Source organism: Podarcis filfolensis, assembly GCF_964270895.1.
Source record: "Podarcis filfolensis genome assembly, chromosome: 5".
Classification (NCBI taxonomy): Eukaryota; Metazoa; Chordata; class Lepidosauria; order Squamata; family Lacertidae; genus Podarcis; species Podarcis filfolensis.
In genome coordinates this window covers 39,809,491-39,828,273 of record NC_139608.1, presented here as the reverse complement: position 1 = coordinate 39,828,273, position 18,783 = coordinate 39,809,491, and the positions used below count along the sequence as shown (strand labels likewise).

Below are 18,783 nucleotides of genomic sequence, written 5' to 3'. Positions count from 1 at the left end.
CTCTGGCATGCAGCTTGGACTCGGGTGTGCTTATCAGCAAGTCAGGAAAGATCAGCAAGCTGGCACAAACCAGATGGAGAGCATATAAGTCACATAACCTGTACATGATGGGTCTAGCTCTGCAACTTGGAAAATGGACCTAAATGATGGTAATAATGGACCTACTAAAAGACAGAAATTCCCCCAAAACTGGCCATATATGCCCCAGTTTCTTTGGATCTATATGCAGGAAACTGGAAGATTCACAGGCTAGCTGTTAAGATGCCACTGCTTAAATACTGGTGTCTGGAAAACCAACAATAGAAACACTTAAGTCCTGCTTTGCAGTATTTAAAACTCCAAATGAATAATCAGCAGTGCTTCCAGCCCTTGACTAAGTAGAGCAGGAGAACAGACTTACCAGTGTACTTTTAATAGTTTATGGTTTCAGCTTACAGTTAACAATATGTTAGTTAATATACTAGCAACTGGGTAATCTATCCCAACTGGGTAATAAAAGTGAAACATTTAGTTAAAGCCTATCTTGGACATGAGCACTTCATTGTGTAAACTCTTCATATGACAGAATACACTGCATATAGTAACCTTTGTTTGGTTGGGTATCTAGGGCTAGGAGCTGGCATTTTCTGCCTATACATACTCTCTCTGAAAAGGTAGCAGTAGGAGTGGCATTTGTATAACATGGATGCAATTTGCAAATGATCACATGCTTATTAACATGAGAACTAGATCCTGGCTACAAATCATTAATAGAGCATGCAATATTGGGCAATGTAATGAACAGGTAACCCAACACCTTGAATATTTTATTATAATCGCTGAATGGGAAACTCCATGATACTTTTGAGTTCCCTGCAAGAACTGGGTACAAGTGTGAATTATAAAATATTTCTCTCTGATCTTTTATGGTTATATTTTGAAACCTGCTCTTGTGTGTTCTGTCAAGTCATTTATTCATTTAGATAGTAATCTCTGAGTTATGCATTCACCCTGAGCCCATGACACAGCAAGGACAAAAAACAAATAAAACGTCTCACCTGAATGGCCAAGTTCCTTTGATACAGTGAGAAGGACAACATTTTAACTACTGGAATACCCCATACCACTTTTCAGTGGCTAACAGAAAACCCTGACACACTGCAAGCCTTTCTCAGATAGTTAAATTCTGTAAATTCTGCAGACCCCCAAACTTATTACATTATCAGAACCCAATAAATCAGAACAACATTTGTTAAAGAGGAACAATGAAAATGGCTTTATTGTGTTTAGCAGACCTGGGAGGATAAATTATAACCTGGTAACATTCTGAAGGTACTGAACATTTTGTACATCAACAGATATGAGGAGCTTCACTCAGCACATTATTATTGAATGGGGACACAGCTGAAAGAGAAAAAGGTACATAAATGCCGCAAAAAAAACCCTTTGCTCATTCCCATTTTAAGCCCAACAGCTAGCTAACAATTACTTCCATCTCTGACTTTCATGCTTTAAAAAGAAAGGGTGGGGGAGAGAGAAAAGGAACTGCTGAAATTTCTTTGGGGTGGGCAGGGGAAAGAGAAGAGCAGAAATTACTACAACACAGGCAATCTTCAAAACAGAGTTTGCAAAGCCAGCTTGATATTTAAGTCTCAAGGACATTAAAAGTACAAATAGGGACCCGTCTATTTGTGCTTACAGTATTCTGTACAATGAATGTTCTATAGTGCTTTTGTAAGCCAGCATTATTCTTCAACCAGTGTGATTTAATTATTACTAGTGCCGTTTTTCCAGGTCTAACAGATAGGGAAGCCTATAAATGAGCCAATATAAATAGTAATGTTCTTGTAACCCAGCAGTGCCATCCTTTTAGAAGACAGTGGTTTGTGCAGGGACATGACCACCATAAGCTGTGTAACTACTGTAAACCAAATTGCTTAATACAGCCATCTAGGTCCCTTAGCTTTGTTATCCCTTTCACCCCTCCAATACCTGAGCCAACCCACTTTCTCTGATGGGCCTCCTGATGGGCATAACTACTCCAGGTTTCTAAAATTCTCCTCCATACTTAAGGGATAGAAATTGAGCATGAAAAGCAATGACCTTATGTGGATCCCTTATCAGCTTGCCTCACCACCACCCTGCACACCAGATATCCCCAGAATCCTTTACTAGCTAAGCACCTAGGTTCCCCCTTCAGCCAGTTGTCAGAATGCAGTAACCTAGATAAGGAGCCAACAAATACAGATAAGGTAAGCATTTAATTCATAGGAAATCTGATATGGTTATTTTTCAGGCAACACTTTAAACCTCAGTGCTTAACTAAATCTAAATCTGTAATGTGTGCAATTATGTCAAAATAAAACAGATTTTATCTATAAGTCAGCCTGAATATTTGTGTTCTGCACTGACTGGCAGAGGCTGGAACTTTGTGTTCTACTAAGTCTTCAGGTGAAGGAAGTTCCCTCATTTGGGGAGAGCCCTCTTCATATAGCATCATAATGCACGGATGGTGAACAGAGACACTTTCTGTTGAACTGCAGTCTTATAATGGGACATCGAGGTGGCTGTGAATCTGAGCAAATATGAATGTCTGCTACCTTTCAGTTTGCCACAGATCCCACGTGCTGCAGAGGAAGCAGAGAACATGGAAGAGGCAACTGCATCAATAGCCTCTCTCATTCTCTTTTTCCTTTGTTCAAGTTGTGAAACCTGACAGAGGAGTTGTCATCTCTTAAGGAGCTTCAGAACCCACAAGTGTAAAGACAGAGCATTGTTGCTTGATCACCACCCAAACTGGGGGCAAATGAATATTAAATTAGGGGGTGGGGGAGAAAATCAACCTGCCAATCCTAAAGAAACGGCAGTTTAGAAAAATATTGCTTTCCATTTCCTTATTTTTCTACTTCGATTTTCTGGAACGCTAACACAACCTTCATACACAACTGGAAAACATTTCACACTGAACTTAGAAAAAATCCTCTTTATGAAGCTAAGCAAGCATATAAAGCTGTCTCAATAGCTGCAGCAAGTTTAATAAATAGCTTTCCAAGTGCCTTTCTTTAAAATAGCACAGTAAGTGCTATACTTTATGCTCTATTGGTGGCGCATATGTCAAGAAAATGCAGTTCAATTCTGTTCTTGTTGAAATCATGTCACCCCTAGCTCATTCAATAGCTAGAAAATTACACATTTCTTCTATAATTAAATAATTGCTCACAACTAGAGGGTTTGGCATATCACCCTGACTAGAGCATCTGCAAATCTTCACACTGGATCATGTACACCATATTTCAGAAGGTAAATGTATTCCTTTACAATCAGCCCTCCTGGTGTTTCCATAAATTTAGCACTACATCTAGTCATTTGTGTACCAGCTGAATTACCTTCACTGAAAGTTGGATACCTAAGCCTGAGCCACTTACGCTCCACATTCTTTGTGAAGTGCATGGTCTGATATCAATCAGAAAGGCATTTGGCAGCAAGGTGACATAGTATCCATGTTGTGTAGAGAGTGTCTGGTGTGGTGGTGAAACTATTTTGACCTTCATGAAACTGAGATAAGCAGCTCTATGCTGAAGGCGAGATTTAGGTCCATTTTGCAGGCTACGTGAGAAGCACTCTATATTTACTGCTTAAGTTCTCCACCCTCACCCCAATGTGGAGAACCTGAAGAACTTCTTTCTCCAGTCAGTGAAGGCTCATTAAAGTCTGTTCTCTCAAAGAAGCCCTGCTCACTGGTCAATCTTTTGGAAACAGCCCAGAAAAGGGCATGCAGCATGCATGACATTTGCGTAGAGGATATTGGAGAGGGTCCATGTTCCTCAAGGCTGTGGCCCACCACTTAGGGAGCCTTACCCTAGGGATATTTCTTCTCCTGTATATCCCCACTTGTGTAAAGATTGTCCTTTGGACTCTGGATTATAAAAAAGAGATGGGTTAAAACAAAAGAAAAGCATGAATTCTGGGCATCCAGAGGGCTGTCTACCCTACTTGGCTTTGGGTGTTTCTGGCCAGCCCTCACCTTTTGCAGGCAAGTGTGTTAGATGTCTTAGGCAGCTTCTGGGAGGTAGGAGAGGAGAGACAGCCCCTGTTCCCTTTTGGAGGCATCTCCCTCCTTGCCCCATTTATCTTCAGAAAACTTACCGATACAGACAACTCTGGCCAAAGAAAAAGCCCATCATGCCCTTTAATCTCCCCTGAGTGTTCTTCTTTTCCAGCTCAAATCAAACAGGGAAAGGGCTATATGATCTGCCTCAATCTATGGGATCCTTGCTATTGCTGAGCAATTTATTTGTTAGGCATGGAATCCTCAGCAGGGGTAAGGATGTGAGACCAGGTCTACCTGTGGACTTTCAGGATGTTGTGCTTCCTACACCATGCCTGGATCTGGATTGCTCTGATCTGGACCCAGGTAAGCTAAGGGAACTCGTGTGGAAGCTGCTGGATGTCGAGTGTCAACATGATGTTTTTTGTCTGCTGCCCATCTAGGTGGGAAGCAGCTGGTGTGTTCAGTCCAATTTTCTCTTCCCCAGCTGAGGGGGAAGGCAGAACCAGATGTCAGGACAGAGGGGGAGATGAAGGAAGAAGCTGCTCTCTAGTGAGCTTAAATTTATTTAACCCCCTTTATAATTTCCCTTCCCCAACCATCTGGTCGCACTGAAATAGTGGGGGGAACAATACCAAGTACTCAGGGAAAAAGTGAAAAAAAGTAAAATCCGAAGACAGAAGATGAAAGAACTCTGAAAAGCACCCTGCTTCCTTGCTATGAGACAGGGCCAGTCAAGGAAGAGGAGCTTCTGCCCTTAGCAAAGTTAAAAGAATGACCTGGTTTGATACTTTCTGTGGTGATTTGACAAGATTTTACAATCACAAACGGCTGTTTAGTACATCTCAAACATGGTGGTTTTGTGCCAGACTTGCCTACTTCGTATGAAATGGAGATTGTGGCAGTGGAGGGAGTGTTATTGGAGATAGAAAACCTAGTAAAGTACAAGGTTGGTTATCTCCTTCAAAGGTCAGTTTTCTAGAGGGAAATGTTTTCCGCAGCTGGAAACCTGGCCAGAACAGAATTTGGAAAGTGTGAAAGCAAGAGAAGACTGACATTTTATAGTAAGAAGCATTTAAGGAAAAACTGAAATGAAGCAATTAGGAAGGGCATGGAGCCCACGAGAGGAGGATTAGAGTGTAAGATATAGGAACTCTAAGGCTTTATTGACCTGAAATCACTCTTGTGTTTGAGGGAAAATAAACTTATGAAACTTACAAAATCAAAAAGCTTCCACAGTTTTGCATAAACAAAAGTACATTCATGAGAGCCACAAATTCACAGAAGTCTTAATGCCCTACTAATTTTGCAGTCATCAATAACAACCCTCTTAGGTCTGCAATGGAAAAAGTATTAGATGCCACACACAGTTTGCTTCATTAAAATATGCATTCATTTGTAATGTATATTTCTTGAAGTTGGGTGGGTTGCTTTGAAGTTTTGCCTTACAACGAATGAGTTATTCACAATGCATTTTAAATAGAAGGAACTGTAGTTCTTCCAGAACTGAAGGTGTAATTTTCTTTTTTAAAAAAAACCTGAATCCGTTTGACATCTATACCTGTGTAATTCGATTCAAGGCATGATAACAAGCCCTGTTCAAACCTGAAAGAGTTGGCCCTACCTCAATCCACAAAGGAGGGAAGTGCCTGTGTATTCTCAAGGTTTTACCCTCTCAGAGTAGTACCTTTCTCCTCTGGGTTCCTGAGAAAGGCAGAGGTGTCCCAGAATCTCGATGTCCAGTGGTGCAGTAGCCAAAAAATAGATGAAGAGACTTGCTGCTTTTCAGCATACATCAATCATTTCCAAAATTCTATATTCCTCTGTGGGCTCCTCCATCTCTTGCAGGCGTAAAGAAAGATAGTTCCGCTAATCCCAATCATCCACATTCTATTCCATCAGCCAAAATCAAATTTGAATCATGTGTAATACAGCTTGTCACCCTCCCCTTCAGTTTTTCTTAGCAGTCTTGCAAACATACTAGAAAAAAACTAGCATTTGATAGAAAAATTGTCTATGAAATAGTCTCACATGGTGGGTCACCATAGATCATAATTCCATATGCGCTGCCATTTCTGTGGAAGAGAAGTGGAGAGGAGGAATATGTATGAAAGTTACATAACCATGACTTTAGAACCACTTTTTAAAAAGCATTTAATATACTGATTTTCCAAAGGTCAAAATAACTGAGGGACTGACTACCATTTCTTCTAGTGCAGATGCCTCACCTTTGGCACAATAAAACCTGCATAGTCAGTTATCACAGACTGAAGCTTAAATGGCGCACTATAGTATATTTTCTACATTTATGCCTTAAAATTGTCCAATTTGAGCTTTTGTGTCTTAGGAAACAGGCAGACAACTCCATCAGCAGGCACACCTGACCTCAGTGTACAGGTAACAGCTGCATTTTAAAAGCAGTTTGAGGGAAACCAATTACCTTCTCGACTTTGTGGTTTAGTTTCATTTGTCTCAAAAAGCGTTCCCGATTCTTTTTCTTTGTGGAAACGCCTAAAAAGCTGCTTAATTTCTTGATCGTAGTCCTGCCACTCAGGGACGATTCTCATCGCCGCCTGCAGCTTTGGCTCTTTGGTCATTGGGTTATTGCACTGCAACACAACACATAAGTCATTGCCAATAAATCTGTGGCCTTTCATACATACAGGGAAAAACAAACAAACCCTGAATATGATTGCGCAAACCCTGAATATGATTGGACAGCAAAACTATGCTGCTCATTCTATTTTAATTTCACTGTTGGTCTGATTCACATGCCACGTTAAAACCATAGTTAAAGCAAACTATGGTTTAATAGGAATACCTGGCATGCTGGGAAGCAAGTCAGAGTCTGTGCTTGAGCTTGTGGTTTGTTTCTTTCCAAACAAACCTTTGTTACTAAATTAAACCACAGCTTGTATTTAAATATGGTCTAATGTGATATGCGAACCAGGCCACTAACAACGGTTGCAGTTTTTCCAATTTAAACACTGTAGAATTCCACAAAATTTAGGGGATGGGTCTGAGATCCCTGAACATAGTTTCATATATATGCATTGCTATGCCAGGTTGCATATGGTCCACAATTGTGAAGCACTCACTGCCTGAAGGCAACAACTTTACTAAGAGGTCACAATTGATGCTTTTGGTCCCCAGGCCAGTCTTTGGAGATTAAATTACCTCCTGGGAATGCAAAATCTGAACACAACACCCCCCTTATTTAACTGATGAAGTTTTTCTTTGAAAAAGTATGAAAGCAGGAAAGCTAGAGAAAGTATCCTTACTGCTGTGATAAAATTACAGAATTTAAACACATTGAAATCTTACTGAAATGTGGCACGTGCCCCTTCCTGCTTTGTTGTGTACAAAGGAGTCTTACCAGATCAATGGTTTTTGCTCTTTTCTTCGAAGCATCATCGCACCACGTTTCACACCAAAGCCACTCTTGCGGGAGTGATTTAATGGGCACCTGATGGATCATGTTGTTTGGCAAGTCCTGTTGGAAGGAAAACAAAATTGCAGTTCTTTTAACCCAGTAATCATATGAAAACTAAGAATAGTGCAGGCACAAGAAATCCTGGAAAAGCAAGCATGAACACAAACAAACAGCCCTCCAAACTTTAACAGCAAAAACATGACCAAAAAAAATTATACGCTGGAACACAAATCTAGCTGAGATCACCCCATGTGGTTTTCAGACCATAAAAGATTCATGAAGAAGAGACAAGAATGATGGATTACAGTTATAACAACATGAAGACGTTGGACAGAATGAGAATTTGTAAGCCCACAGTATCTAGCTGTTTTTCTTTTTCAAGCCTGGCAACTATCAAACCATAAATTATTGGCTTTTAAAAGCAAAGAGCTCTAGTTCCATCTAAGTGACCACGTTTCCTCCTGTCCCACAACTGATACACTTGGTTGTCACGTCCTAGAGCCCACATGCCACAGAAGGTCCCTTCAGTTTATGGTTATTGAGTTCCACTTGGCCATTCACCTGCCACTAGTGCTTTATGTGTCCTATTTTGCCTCCATACCAACCTCAATATATGTCCTCCCGCCATCAAGCACCCATCTTAATTACTGTATTTTTTGCTCTATAAGACTCACTTTTTCCCTCCTAAAAAGTAAGGGGAAATCTGTGTGCGTCTTATGGAGCGAATGCAGGCTGCACAGATATCCCAGAAGCCAGAACAGCAAGAGGGATCGCTGCTTTCACTGCGCAGCGATCCCTCTTGCTGTTCTGGCTTCTGAGATTCAGAATATTATTTTTCTTGTTTTCCTCCTCAAAAACTAGGTGCGTCTTGTGGTCTGGTGCGTCTTATAGAGCGAAGAACACGGTACCTATGTGCTGACCCTGCAGCTTTCCAAAAGATAGAATTCTGCAGATGCTTTAAAAATTAAGTTGTTAAAAATTATTTTAAAAAACACAAAACTGTAATGAAAGCATAACAAGTACCTGATCAAGGTTGGAGAGACTGTTGGGATCCTGGCTCAGGCCTTGATATTGTCCTCTAAGCCGATCCCCAGCAGCTATCTTCCGGAACTTCTTCAAATCCACAACATAGAGAGCACTAAGAACAAAGAGAGCAACTGTTTCACTGACTGCTACCTTAAGAGGTAAAATGCAAAATGCACAGATAAGATTCTCAAAATGAATATATCACAAGCAGGCAAATTGGATGAATGTTCTAAAAAACAGAATGCATCACATTAATCTATTTGCATTTGTCAAAGGTAAACCCATATGTCTTGTGATAAATTAACCTATAACAATGAAGATTTTGTGTCTATAAAAGGAAAGAGACTACTATTGTCTAAAATATCCAATGGACACTCTTCATTTTGTGATGGAACTTGCAATACAAGAGGCACAAATCCTACACAAAAACACATGTTTTCAACACAATTTCATCATCACTAGACAGCAACAATTGGATGATGCAGCGCTTTCAAGTAGTACTATAAAAAAAAGCAGAAGCAAACAGCAGCACAGTATCAGGAACAACAAACGTCTATCACCTGATGTGGTATTTTCTTCCTGCCAAGTGACTTGCCCAGTATCCTGACTTCCAGAATCTGTATCCGTCCATCTCTCTGCGGCTTTCACAGAATGGTGTGTAACCGTAAGGGGCCCCGTCCAAGTTGAAATCTCTTAGCTCCTTGAGGTCTGTACGCACAATCTAAAGAAAAGTCGTTCATACACCACTTTCAGTTTCAGTTCTGTTGAGAATGTGGGACTACAACCTCCAAAAGTTATGAGAGTTATTAACTAAAGGCCCATCAAGATTGACAGGTGAGATACATATGACAGTCCTGGCTTCTCAACTTCACTCTCATCTCCACTACCAAGGCCACTGCCATAGATGGGAACCACTCCAGACCCGCTTTACCATATCAGGATCTGCCCTCTGTTTCTCTGACTGAACATGACCCAAGATGGCAATGAACTCTTCCTTCCCTCCTCCTGGGAACTGTACAGCCTCCTTCCACCATCCTAACATGGGCTCTGGGTGGAGAGAAAGAGCAATCAGCCACAAGCAGGTGTTAGTAGAGATATGGGATAGGCCTAACATCTGCTGAAGGCACAAGACTTGCTGTGTTTTGCCTCCCAGAGCGTTTATTCCCTGGTTGCTAATTTCTCCATTTTACTGCACTTTTCTGAGAGTACCCTCTCGCACGTGCCAGCAAAGATGTACGGCACTGACCTGGTAATTTTTGAAGCTTGAAGACCACTTACCTGGTCAGCATCTACAAACAGGAATTTATCAACAGCAAGGGGGAACAGCACATCCAGAAAAAGAATTTTGTAACCCCAGATGATGCGCTGCTTCTCTGTTTGCTGGTGAAGCCATCGTGGCCATTTGTACTGGACTAGTTCATACTGGAAATTGTATTTTTCAGCCATATATGGGATGAATTCCTGGAACAAAATAATGCTTTGTGGTACCAACAGTTTCTGATACAAAATGATATTTAAAGTACAGTCATACCTCGGGTTACAGACACTTCAGGTTGCGTTTTTTTGGGGGGTTGCGGACCGCCAAAACCCGGAAGTACTGGAATGGGTTACTTCCAGGTTTCGGCAATCGCGCTTTGTGCATAAGCGCTGCATTGCAACCCCAGCATGCGCAGACGCACCGCTGCGGGTTGCGGACGCTGCAGGTTGCGAACATGCATCCCGAACAGATCACGTTCACAACCCGAGTGTCCACTGTACTTTATGCTTATAGCAACACAAAAACAAAACCCAATAAAAACCTTAAAGGAACCAGATATTTATTCCTCCCTGGGCTGTTTTGGGAGGAAGAGCAGGATATAAACATGACAACAAGCATCTATTGTCTCTTGTATATTTTAAATGCTTTCTAAGTTGGCTCGGGTCTTGTTTTTGAGAAAATAACTTAAGAAATTTAATAAATAAAATTACTACCACTAAACTCTCAATGATAAAGGTGCACATGCAAGTAGCTGAAGATACACAGAAAGAGACATAGTAGAGGGAGAGGGGCTGGGAAGCTTTGGGCTTCCAACAAAGAAAATATAGAGCAAGTTCTTACAACAAACCTTAAACGTAGGTGACAAATAGTTCTTCAGGAACCAGAACTTCACTGGAGTTTGTGTGTGTTTCAGCACAGATAGCATCATTATCCTGTTAAGGCAATAGACAGGCAAAGGTGATTTAAAAATAAATAAATAAATCTAGAACTAACCCAAATTAGCAGCGTACAGTGTCCTGCTCTCACATCTCGCTCCTTCAGGCAATTTGTATTCATGAAATTACTGATGGCACCACGAGAAGATCAATATTATATGACCCTTGCTATATCAGCATACTTTGACCAATTGTATCTTAATAATACATACCATAAGGCAAGTTATGGTTTTTTTTTGGTGCTGCATTATGGCTATATTCATACGGGGCGGGGGGGGGGGACCCACAAGGTTTTTACATATATGGTCTTATATTCCAGGTACACAGAACCATAGAGTTGGAAGAGACCCGAAGGGTCATCTACTCCAACCCCCTGCAATGCAGAAATGTAGCCTATAAAGGTTATATACAGAGTCTCTCAAACTGTGGTTTACAAGTAGTAGTAATATGCTTTCCAATTTGAGTCATGCACTACTGATTCTAGACTAACCGGAGAAATCTCTCATATAGATGCCCTGAAGCCACAGAAAATATGTTGATCACATCATCCTTTTCCTGCTTCACCTCTTCTTTCTTCTGTCCGCCCGTGAAGCCCCTTAAAAAGGAGGGGGGGGAGAGCAATGTTTATACTGCAACGTCACATAAGACAGCCAGGTTTACACTTCCACTCTATATTCTCCACCTAACCAACACTTGTTGGGACTGTAGCAGGCATTGCCTGTCTGCCTGGGGTGCTTCATATTATCATAACCTCAAGATGGGAAACCTAAAGACAGAAAATCCAGCCTCTTTTGAATGTGAAACATTCCATTCAAAAACAAATGCACTGATTTCATAGAACTTTCCAATGGAAGCTCCTGCCACCAAACGTTAATCACACTCGCTGAAAAAACAACAATTCTGCAGACAGCATTACAACTCTTCTCAAATTTATTCACATTTGATTTAGTGGCAAAGCAATACCTACTCCTATGAAAGGATGGCATCAAGTCATTCTTAATCAAAAAATTAAAAAGTACTCTAAATTTAGTGATGTGGTATTTAATTATAACGAGACACATCAGGATTATATGTATTCTGTAGCAGCTACAAGGATCAAGGAATCTTTCAGGTTAGCAAACTTGAAAGGCAGTGAATGAAGACCGCCATGCTCACCATTTAAGAGATTCCCAAAATCCAGATTCGTTTTCGTTTGTTCCATCACTTAGCAAATCTTCATTCAGCATATCCAATTTCTTCTGAACCTGAGAAGAAAGAACAGTGATTTAGCTTAAGCTTCTTACTAAAAGCTTCTTTTGAAACACCATCTGGCTTGATACATTTTGTGTTTTCCCCCCAATTAGAACTACCAAGTAAATTGTAGACAATGACACCTTGAGGGGCAGGGAGGAATGCTTGGCTAAGAAATCTCAAAGTGAAATTCCAGCTAGCTCTTTGGCTTGAAGGAAAGGTGAAACATTCAATTCGAGTAACCTGCATCTCCTACAATATCACTTCCAGATTACCTCACATGGTGAGAAATACTAGAAGAAAAGGTGGGTGCACTTCCTCTTTAATATATGTCAGGGGTGGGGAACCTGTGACCTCCAGGACTGCAGAGCCTTTCATCCCTGATCAGCTCGGGCTGAAGGGAGTTGGAAGCCATCACCTGGAGGGCCACAGTCTCCCCATCCTTGATGTATACAAGTAAACTCAGAAATGCAGGTTTGGCAACTATATTCAAACACAAAAGGTTATTAAATATATTCTAGGACCTGCAGTGTGTAGTTCTGTACATATAGGCCACCCTTCTGTTTGCATCTTTCCCTACCCCCTCCTGTTCATGGCGTGTGTGAAAGGTTGGTTTCCAATGACCCCTTCTCCACATCAGCATCCCATTCTGTGAGTTGGCAGAGCATTTGTAGGGCAGATGCTCCTACCTAACAGACAAATAAGGAGCCAAATGGAGCTTCCTTTTGCTCTTCTAATAAGCTGGGAAGTATAAATTCTAGGAAGAGGTGTTGCATTCTGGATGATTATTCAGATGTTGTCCCATCTCCTAACTTACCCGAAACTCTGTTTTGTCCAGAAAGCCCTCTATAGGAGGGCAAACATTGTCATTTTTTTTTATAAATATGCGGTGAGTGTGTGCATTTAAACAAATGTTGCTGTAATTACTACTTTTATTGTGTCTTTTTCAAACTCACCTTCACTTTAATAATTTTGCTCTTGAAGTTGTTGATAACAACAACAACATCACTGGCATCTGGTGGAGAATCTGTACCATCGTGGCTAAAATTGATCAGAATAATTAAATTAAATTAGCTCAATAATCACTGGAGAAGGAGTGCTGCTTTGTTACTAGTTCTGCTAATTCTTTTCTACTTTTCATCATGGACCTATATCAAACAATGCTTTTCCTTCACAGTACGCCTCCCAAGTATTTCAGAAAGAAACATAAACTAAAAACATAAACACATTTCACGCAATTCCTAATTTGTTAACTTAGGGAGGTGAAGAGAACCCATGTGTATTGCCAAGTAAGAGAGGAAAAAACCCTGCTCAACACAACCAATGCCATGCTGAAAGACCATACTAGCCCAAATGGATTTTAACTAAAAACATACAAACCCAAGAGTAATGCTTTTTACCACCTCACCTGTAAATTCTGTAGATATCATCAGACCTTCCCTTTCTAAGTCTCAGAAACCAGGAACCAGGATTGGCTTTCAGCTGGAAGTAGCCCTGTGAAGGGGAAAGAGAAAAGACAAATACCCGTGATAGACAACTTGCTTAGTATTGAGCATCACATCAAGATGAGAGAGAATAAAATGCTTCCCTTAATTAGCAGTGGTTACACAGCAAACAAGCTCTCAAGAATATGATGGCCAACGCACAATCAGAATGCTCTGTTAACTCTGCGTTCAAGTTAGACCTTAGGAATTAGGCACTTCCAACACCAGAAAATTTAGACTTGCCTCTTTCCCATATTAAAAGCATAAGTCACTTGAGTGGCCAATCGGAGCACTCAGATCTGTTTCAACAGGTTTTCCACTTTAATTCAGCAAGGAAGATAAGTCACTTACTAAATTGGCCATAACAATGGTGTCGACAACCACGGGGTTTGTTGATGTTCCCAGTGTGAACTGGAGCCCTCGCGGGGGCTGCCCTGTCGTGATATCGTAGCAGTGCCCTTCCAAAAGGAGGTGCTCTAACTCATACTCGGCTGCCACAACACTCTCCACCTGGGAAAAAGAAAACACATTTTTAAGCAGTCAAAAAACATAACAAGGTAAAAGCTGAGGCTGGTGGCAGATAAAGTCCAAGAGCACCTGGAGGTCCCCAGAGCCCCCACCCCTGTCTTAAAAGTAATACAACAGCAGCAAAATGGCTTATTAATAAGAACTCCCATATGCATGGTGGGGAAACCTCATGCAAGAAAATGATCTGCACTGATTTCAACTGAGCACAACTGGCTTCAGTTGCTTGTGGTTCTTGCTGCTATCAGGCAAGGCACAGTGGTCTGCCCTGAAACAAACAAACAAACAACATTTGGCAAAGGGAGGAGTGTGTTTGTGCAGTTTGCTCTCCAAATTTAGCCGCACCAGTTAATCAGAGCAGTTTTAACCTGAAATTAAGGCTAAAGTTGATTAAATGGTTTTGTTTGCAACCCAGCCAGATGCATGGGGTATAAATATTTTTATTTATTATAATTACTAGTAGTAGTAGTATAAATTCTGAAATGAACCCTCCTCTTCAGATTGGGACACACACATTGACTGGACTTACCTCCGCTAAATAAATGTTGTCAAGATCATATGGTGTCCTTACTGACTCCACCATCCAGCTCTCAGGCGTGTTTAGATTCAAAGTAAACAAGGGGGACTGGGGCATATCCAAGAATTTGGCTACTGGGCCAGGAACGAAGAGTTTCTCTGCACTGAAAGTTATTTCTGGCTCCAAAACGTAGCGATAAAAACTAAAATTTAAAAATGACAAGTATCAGAATGTTTTAATCTCAAATCCTGCAGGTGTCACAGTCAGTTGTCTTTATGTTATGCCTTTCAAATCTGTAACCTTGATAGCCTCTGCATGCCTAGCATTTAAAATACACGGCTTTGAAAAAGCATACTGCTGGAACCCCACAAGCAAACAACCTTCTAGATTCTGGTGCTTGAAGATGTGCCTCAGCTTTTCCTTTTCCTAACAAAACTCAAGCCAAGCATTTTTAAAAACTATGCGCCTCTCATATTACTCATTCCTTTCTTCGCCTTTCTGTGCTTCTATTAAAAACAAAACAATGACTGGGGCGTAAAATAGAGAATTGAATTCCTATGTTAGCAACAACACCAAAGCACCAGAAAGTAGAAGACCGAAATGCGTCAGAAACTTCACTCTCTTTCAGCAGTCTCCTGAAATGCCATCCTGAAGATTGACATTCCATTATGCACAAAAAAACTGCAACATGAAGAGAAAAGTCCCAACCCCCATTGCATGAACCTTTATTGTAATAAGGATTAATTTTCGTAATTTCTGCAGATCTGCTACAAAGCTGACAGAACATAGGATGGCTTTTATCACTGAAAAGAAGCCTAAGATCACAAAACAAGATTTACAGTGGTACCTCGCAAGACAAATGCCTCGTAAGACAAAAAACTCGCAAGACGAAAGAGTTTTTCGGTTTTTTAGTTGCTTCGCAAGACGAATTTCCCTATGGGCTTGCTTCACAAGACGAAAACGTCTTGCAAGTTTGTTTCCTTTTTCTTAAAACCGTTAATACCCAGGGAATCCGTGCTTCGCAAGACGAAAAATTCGCAAGACAAAAAAACTCGCAGAACGAATTAATTTCGTCTTGCGAGGCACCACTGTATGTGGAGGCAATATTCCTTCCAATATGGAAATCACACTTCAATTGAAGTGGAGGCTAATGCAGCTCTCTTGAAACTCACACAGCCCTGCCCACACAGTTTGAATCTACAGTTTTCTAACAGTAGTATCAAGAGGCAAACTTGCAGTATTTTTTAATAAGCAGTGTAGTTTTGCTTCCCGCTTGATTACATTTTATAAAGTTAGCCATTCCTCACCTTTTCAAAGGCATGTCAGAGAGTTTGGACTGGCAATTCATAAAAACTCTGAGGTTCATGTTTATTAGTTTGTTCAATACCTTAAAACAAAACAAGGGACATAGAAAGTTAAATTCACAGCTAATTGTGTACATTTCTTGCAATGCCCTGCAAATCTGCAAATTTGTCTCTTTCTATTGGCTAGCTAAAGCTGAAATGCTCAGATAACTTTCTGTGCAGCAGCCACACTAAGGTTATTTAGAAACGATCTGGGATGAAAGAGAAAGGTTAGAAGGATCGATTTTTAAAAGGAAGAGATTAGAGGGGAGAAACAGAAAATCTTGTTACATCATGAGCTGAGGTTCCCATTAAACAGGTTATATTTTATTTAAATAACCACCTTAAATGTTTTAGTCTTCTCCATATTGATAATAATTACTTTCCAATGTAAAACAACTTAAGTTCCGGATATTAAGCTTTACACAAAAGGCAATGTGTTTTCAAGAGTGATGAAAACAACCTTCTATATCAAGATAAGGAAAGGTAATGTTTGGTATATTATGAAACATTCTTCAGCTACTGGTTATACTGCAAACTAATAACATATTCACACCATTAGTAGTGGAGCAAGTCTTTGTGCATCTCTGGTAGCAGGGTCCACAACAGCCACAACGTCAAAATACGTCTCTCCTTCCTTTGGTCTTAATTTAATTGCGCTAAAGAAAAAGAAAAAAATACAAACTGACATTTGCATGTTATGTTTTAGCCCATGAGAGAAATATAAGCAACGCCTACCCCCACTCCCACCAAGAAGTGCATAATATATTCATCAATGCCTTCTATAAACAGAGATTGAATTGTCAATGCATAGGAAGAAGCAATCAATTTCCTATTTAGTCTTACATCCCAAATGATGAATTAGCATTCTCTAATTCTAGCAAATAAAAAAACCCCAAGTTAATGTGAAGCTTTTTGAAGATTATAAAGCAATTTACATAACCCATATACATAAAAGCAGAATATCTATATCCATATATTTACCTGTATCGGTCCTCAAAGAAGTGGTATTCAATTCTTGCCTCTCCTTTTGGCTGAGCAGACAGAAGAGCATCCACCTTCATTACAAGATCACTTGCACTACAGAGACAAATTCCATCTGCTCAAATATTTGCTTTCCATGCTAAAATGGCCTAATCAAGTGATATTTTTAATATGGAAGCCAAAGACACACTAGATGCTTTAGCAAAAGATAAAATAGTAACTAGTTTGGATCCAGCAGTGTCATGCACAGATAGAATGACCCTGCCTTTGTACTTGCACAAGAGTAGCCTACTTCTGTGAATATAACCCTCCCCCCCTCCAATGCTACAAACCCCAACTGAAGGTTTCCCAGTCTTCAAGTACGGCTTGGGAGGGGAAAGGCAGAAAGGCCTTGTTCTGCAAGAGGAAGCCTGTCCTCGGTTCATAGAATCCAACCCATTATGTATGAAAACTTACTTGGAACCTAAAAACTGGTATTTTGTACTAGTACAAAAATAAAAGAATCTCCCTCATCTACTCTGTTCCTACTTATAGAAACCAAATGAACAAATGGAATCCCCAATTTTCAAACTGTTTGTCATTGGCTCATTTTTACTTACAGATCTTCCTCCACTCCTAGCTCCTGAACGTGAGATTTTATTTTCTGCCCAGAAGTCTTTAAAATAATATTCTCCAGCAAGTGAAAGTCATCCTGGTTAAAAAGCTCACCATCTTCCAATGGCCCAATGATCTAAAGATAAAATGGAAAATTAGGTTGCATTAGAGCAGTAAGACAGTCAAGGAAAGTGAAGAAAACTGTGGCGGGACCATAAGTACTCACGCCCTGTGATGCACACAGTAATCCAACTCATATTACTGTTCAGAATTTAACCAGTTAAATATTCACTACTTTGAAAGTTCACATTGTCCATCGTTGCACTAGCAACTGTGTCAATTGCTTCCTACCATATGAACCTTCCCAATCAGGTCAACATCTGAGGTCTTGCTTTTACTTCATGAAAGTGAAGTGGATACACAAGACAGGGTCATTTTGGCGCTGCCTCAAAGGCTCTGTAATGCGCTCCTGCGAGAAGTATATTTGTGTTTTTCTTCTTCTACTGCTGCTGCTGCTGCTGCTATTATTAAATTTATTACACATCCTTCACCAGCAGGTCTGGGATGGGTTACAATAATTTAAAATTCAGTATTAAAATGGCTTAAAACAAATTATAGTCACAGGGATAGAATGGATGCTGAAAACACACATCTCAAGTGTTGAAGGCCAAAGAGATGAGCATTTGCCGAAAGCTGTACAGCAAGGGTGACAAGACACACCTCTGTGGGGAAGGAATTCTACAACTTAGGGCTGTCACAGAGAACGCCCTCTCCCAGGCCATCTTTGTCTTACTCCCTGCCAAATGTCTGAGGGGGTAGAGGTACCAAGAGAGTCCACAGGAAATGAGGTGGTTTCTCAAACATTTGGGGCCTAAGTCATTTAAGGTTTTAAACACTAGCATGAGCACCTTAAATTGGGCCCAGAAACTAACTGGCAGCCAGTGCAGCTGTTTTAAAACAGCAGTTACATGAGTTCTAAAAGCAACCTCGTCCAGTAATTTGGTTGCTTTATTGTGAACCTGCCTGTTGATATTTCCAAATAGTCTTCAAGGATAGTAGCCCCACAAAAACTGCATTCCAATCCGAACTGGAAGTTACTAGAGCATAGAGTACCATGGCCAAGTCATCTCTGTCAAGAGTGGCCATAGCCGGCAAATGGTCGCAGCTGGAAGTAGGCACTCATAGCCCTCAAGACCACCAGGGTCTCAAGTGTCCATGTTGGATCCAGGAATATCCCCAAGTTATGAACCTGCTCCTTCCAGGGAAAGGCAACCCTATCCAGAACTTGGAACACATGACACTTCTGTCTTTTCAGAATTTCAAAACCTACTGGAAATGTTGCCTTTTCAGAGGGTTTGTGGGCCCAGATAATGCATTGTTATTTATTGTCTGGTTGGTTGTTGTTTTTTGCAAAAGTTTTTTTTTTT

The 18,783-nt window shown here is 40.6% G+C and overlaps 1 protein-coding gene across 2 annotated transcripts in view; it reads right to left on the bottom strand.

Moving 5' to 3' along the window:
* Positions 1–1,227: 1,227 nt before the first annotated feature.
* UGGT1 (UDP-glucose glycoprotein glucosyltransferase 1) overlaps positions 1,228–18,783 on the bottom strand; it is a 42,591-nt gene continuing 25,035 nt past the window's right edge. For both annotated transcript variants that reach the window (XM_083615195.1, XM_083615196.1), the window contains 17 exons: positions 17,362–17,492; positions 16,763–16,858; positions 16,335–16,437; positions 15,743–15,822; positions 14,448–14,637; positions 13,745–13,903; positions 13,318–13,403; positions 12,866–12,950; positions 11,835–11,923; positions 11,170–11,274; positions 10,592–10,676; positions 9,765–9,947; positions 9,047–9,207; positions 8,484–8,598; positions 7,404–7,520; positions 6,468–6,636; positions 1,228–6,102 (listed from right to left, as the gene is read on the bottom strand). In XM_083615195.1, coding sequence (XP_083471321.1) covers positions 6,077–6,102; positions 6,468–6,636; positions 7,404–7,520; positions 8,484–8,598; positions 9,047–9,207; positions 9,765–9,947; positions 10,592–10,676; positions 11,170–11,274; positions 11,835–11,923; positions 12,866–12,950; positions 13,318–13,403; positions 13,745–13,903; positions 14,448–14,637; positions 15,743–15,822; positions 16,335–16,437; positions 16,763–16,858; positions 17,362–17,492 — 1,980 coding nt within the window. In that variant the 3' untranslated portion in view covers positions 1,228–6,076. The remainder of the gene's footprint in view (positions 6,103–6,467; positions 6,637–7,403; positions 7,521–8,483; positions 8,599–9,046; positions 9,208–9,764; positions 9,948–10,591; positions 10,677–11,169; positions 11,275–11,834; positions 11,924–12,865; positions 12,951–13,317; positions 13,404–13,744; positions 13,904–14,447; positions 14,638–15,742; positions 15,823–16,334; positions 16,438–16,762; positions 16,859–17,361; positions 17,493–18,783) is intronic.